Raw genomic sequence first — 4857 nt, 5'->3', positions numbered from 1 at the left:
GTAGTTATTGTGGTAAGTACAGAAACAAACATGGATGCGCAAGTGTGATGTGGTATATTGACTTAAGTCTTTTTGCAAACACATTAATTTTAATGAGAAAAAGGAAGACACATATTGTAAGTTCTTCCCTTAAGATGGGAAGGAGGGATAGAGATGGCCATACAGTAGGATCTGAAGGTCAGGCTTTCTATAAACTATATCATGCAGCATATTTTTGCATCATCAAGAAAATGCAGAAGAGCTTGACATAGCCATTATCAGGAGAGCACCCTTAGAAGACAGTGAGTCTTGCTGTGATTTCTCTTTAGTTAAAAATGATAGTACTGTGTATTTCACAGGGATTTGCTTCTTGGGTGAAACACTGGGAGTATGTACATATGTCTTGAGTGGCAGTTATGGATTGTGCCATGCAAAGAAATGTTCTACTTGTGGTTTGGTATCCAGTTGGTGGTGACATTATCGGTAACAACACTTGTTTTCTTGGTTTGCAGACTATTTTCTATGCATCTGTTTGTTAAATTCACAAAGAGAAAAGAACTGACATGATAGAAGGAAAGAATCAAACAGCTCCATCTGAATTCATCATCTTGGGGTTCTCCAACCTGAATAAATTGCAGTTTTTACTCTTCACCATCTTCTTTCTGACTTACATATGTATTTTAGTAGGGAATATTTTTATCTTTGTGGTGACCATGGCTGATTCCCACCTACATACACCCATGTATTATTTTCTGCGAAATCTTGCCTTTATTGACATCGGCTACACCACTACCAATGTCCCCGAGATGATGGTACATCTTTTGTCAGAGAAGAAAACAATTTCCTATGGAGGCTGTGTGGTCCAACTCTTTGAATTCATTTTCTTTGTAGGCTCAGAGTGTCTCCTCCTGGCAGCAATGGCATACGACTGATACATTGCTATCTGCAAGCCCTTAAGGTATCCATTTATCATGAACAAGGCCCTGTGCAGCTGGCTAGCAGCCTCATGCTGGACATGTGGATTTCTCAACTCAGTGATGCACACAGTTCTGACCTTCCACTTGCCCTTCTGTGGTAACAATCAGATCAATTATTTCTTCTGTGATATACCTCCTTTGCTGATCTTATCTTGTGGGGATACTTCCATCAATGAACTGGCTTTGCTATCTATTGGGATCTTCATAGGTTGGACTCCTTTCCTGTGCATCATCCTTTCCTACCTTTACATCATCTCCAACATCCTGAGGATCCAGTCCTCTGAGGAGAGGCACAAAGCCTTTTCTACCTGTACCTCCCACCTGCTTATTGTTCTTCTCTATTACGGCAGTGCCATCTTCACATACGTGCGGCCCATTTCATCTTACTCACTAGAGAAAGACAGATTGATCTCAGTGCTGTATAGTGTTGTCACCCCCATGCTGAACCCTGTAATTTATACATTGAGAAATAAGGATATCAAAAAGGCTCTGAAGAGCATAGGGAGAAAATGGCAGCCACTCATCTTCTCTTCTGATATGTAACCTCTCTTATCTGTAGTCCATAATCTTATATTAGAAAGTTAACTTTTATATCTCTCAGCCATTCTTAGTTATGTTTAACTTAAAATCTGATTGTGAGGACTGAAGAGACAACTTGGAAATTAAGAGCATTGACTGTTCTTCCAGAGGACCTCAGTTCAATTTCCAGCCACCATATGGTGACTCACAACCATCTGTAATGAGATCTGCTGTTCTCTTCTGCCCTGCAGGCAGACATGCAGACAGAACTGTATACATAATAATAAATAAATCTTTTAAAAATTTTTGATCATGATAGTTGGACATAGATCATAAGTGTTAGCACACTCAGACCTAAGTGTATATATCTGAGCTTTTGTTAGTCTTAATGGAGTTTCTTCTTTAAGTTTCTATCCTTTTATTTGTCTTTACAATTTGGAATCCTCATCAAAAGATGGTGCCCCTCATTCCATATTTACCTGATAGACTTTATGGTTTATTAATTGCCATGAGTGACAGTCCTCCGAGTCAAAAAACTGCCATCTTGGGGCATTCAACTGATTCCCGTTATGAAAGTTCATCCCATCTGAGATTGTTTACAGTTTATACCCTCTCGTGGAGGGTTGAGAGGGTCACAAGACGTCACCTGAGTTTTCAGGTGTTCCCTGCCACCTGTTGTATGCATCATGGACTCAGGGAAAGGCTAGAGTATTTAGGCCTGAGGAAGAGTCTCCATCAAGGGACTGTGGAGAAAACCTCATCCCTGCTTGATAATGCTTTTCAGCTGTAGCCTGTTGGAGGAGGAGCAACCACAACCCTGTAAGTTACCCTTCACCTATGCTCTGTAAGTAAGATCAATAAACCATTCACAGAGTGAACTTTGGCAGAATTGTGCTTTTGTTTGCTCTTGGGATCTTAGGAGAAGGTGTATACATTGTTTACATCTCTTTGTGGCAAGGAATTTTAGCAACAATTCTGTATTTCCTATGCCTAAAGAAATGAGAGGCCTCTGAGGTGACTCAGCAGGTAAAGGCTCTTGTTGTTAAGCCTGATGACCTGAGTTTGATTCTATGGTCCCAAATGGCAACTTACAATTTGTTCTCTGGCATTCATTCACACATCATGGCACATACGTGAGTGGCACACACACATGTGCATAAACGCACGTGTGCACACACAAACATAATGAAATAATTTTAAAATGTGAATGGTACTCCTTAAATGTTTGCCATATTTTTATCCTTTTCTTTGTAAGTAATACTTTCAAACTTTATTTTTCAAAGTAAGCATAGCGGCAGCGCCATCCCAGCTTTCTGCCTGGAACCCATACCCTCCCCTCTCCTTTTTTCGGGGCTTAAATTCCTCCATCTCAGCCTGGGTGGGCACCGCGGGCCAGGTCAGTAGGTGAGTGCAAAGGGACTGGAGTCCTTTTGTTCTGATAGCCGGCCTGCAGCAAGCCAAGATGCAGGCAGGGGCACCTCTGACCAGCGAGGGGCTCTGATCCTGTGGAGGGGTAAGTGTATTGTTCCTGACCGCCACACAAGGCCGGTTAGGGAACACACAATATTCCCGCCATCCTTATCTCCCTGACTACTCCAAAGGGGCAGCTTCCCCAGCTAATCCCTCTCTCCTGCAAAGCCATCCCAGCTTTCTGCCTGGAACCCATACCCTCCCCTCTCCTTTTTTCGGGGCTTAAATTCCTCCATCTCAGCCGGGGTGGGCACCGCGGGCCAGGTCAGGCGGTGAGTGCAAAGGGACTGGAGTCCCTTTGTTCTGATAGCCGGCCTGCAGCAAGCCAAGACTGCAGGCAGGGGCACCTCTGACCAGCGAGGGGCTCTGATCCTGTGGAGGGGTAAGTGTATTGTTCCTGACCGCCACACAAGGCCGGTTAGGGAACACACAATATTCCCGCCATCCTTATCTCCCTGGCTACTCCAAAGGGGCAGCTTCCCCAGCTAATCCCTCTCTCCTGCAGCGCCATCCCAGCTTTCTGCCTGGAACCCATACCCTCCCCTCTCCTTTTTTCGGGGCTTAAATTCCTCCATCTGAGCCGGGGTGGGCACCGCGGGCCAGGTCAGGCGGTGAGTGCAAAGGGACTGGAGTCCCTTTGTTCTGATAGCCGGCCTGCAGCAAGCCAAGACTGCAGGCAGGGGCACCTCTGACCAGCAAGGGGCTCTGATCCTGTGGAGGGGTAAGTGTATTGATCCTGACCACCACACAAGGCCGGTTAGGGAACACACAATATTCCCGCCATCCTTATCTCCCTGTATACTCCAAAGGGGCACCTTCCCCCAGCTAATCCCTCTCTGCTGCTACGCCATCCCAGCTTTCTGCCTGGAACCCATACCCTCCCCTCTCTCTTTTTCGGGGCTTAAATTCCTCCATCTCAGCCGGGGTGGGCACCGCGGGACGTACAGGTGGTGAGTGGAAAAGGACGGAAATCCCTTTGTTCTAATAGCCTGCTTGCAGCAAGCTAAGGCTGCAGGCAACGTGATTCCTGGATAGCAAGGGGCACTAATCCAGTAGCAAAAGACCCAGCGGAGGGAAGAGCCACTGGAGAGCATCTGAAGGAAGAGATGGGCAGGCGCCAAGGCAAGAATTCCTCCAACAATCTGAAAAACAACACGAAAACACCAGATCCCAGCGATCTTATGACAGAAGGACTTGAACACCCTATACCGGAAGAAGTGGAAAACAGTGTCATTATGAAAGCAATAGAGTCTCTTAAACAAGGTATGAATAACTCACTTAAAGAAATAGAAGACAAATATAACAAAAAGATGGAAGAAATGAGTAAAGAAATGGAAGACAAATATAACAAAAAGTTTGAAGAAATAAGTAAATTCGTCAATGATACCCTGGGAAACCAAGAAAAAACAATCAAACAGGTAATGGAATCAGTTCAAGAATTGAAAACTGAAATGGAGGCAGTGAAGAAAACACAAACCGAGGACCGGCTGGATATGGAAAATCTAGGTAAACAAACAGAGACTTCAGGAACAAGCATAACCAATAGAATACAAGAGATAGAAGAACGAATCTCAGATTATGAGGACACCATAGAGAAAATAAATGCCCTGACCAAAGAAAACAGCAAATCCAACAAATTCTCATCACAAAACATTCAGGAAATATGGGACATAATAAAAAAACCAAATCTAAGAATAATAGGAGTAGAAGAAGGAGAAGAATTGCAGACCAAAGGTCCAGAAAATATATTCAACAAAATTATAGAAGAAAACTTTCTCATCCTAAAGAGTGATATTCCTATGAAGGTGCAAGAAGCATACAGAACACCGAATAGACTGGATCAGAAAAAAACATCCCCTCGCCATATAATAATCAAAACACAAAGCATTCAGATTAAAGAAAGGATATTAAG

The 4857-nt window shown here is 43.8% G+C and overlaps 1 protein-coding gene across 1 annotated transcript; it reads left to right on the top strand.

Annotated features, from left to right (window-relative positions):
* The first annotated feature begins 542 nt into the window (after positions 1-542).
* Positions 543-1499, top strand: LOC146890801 (olfactory receptor 5V1-like). The gene is given in 1 exon segment (XM_085680062.2): positions 543-1499. A coding segment is annotated over 1 exon segment (957 nt).
* The last annotated feature ends 3358 nt before the right edge of the window (positions 1500-4857 follow it).

The sequence above is a fragment of the Myodes glareolus genome, chromosome 18, assembly GCF_982192425.1.
Source record: "Myodes glareolus chromosome 18, mMyoGla1.1, whole genome shotgun sequence".
Lineage (NCBI taxonomy): Eukaryota > Metazoa > Chordata > Mammalia > Rodentia > Cricetidae > Myodes > Myodes glareolus.
The sequence above is the reverse complement of the archived record's forward strand: the minus strand, read 5'-3'. Positions and strand labels throughout refer to the sequence as shown.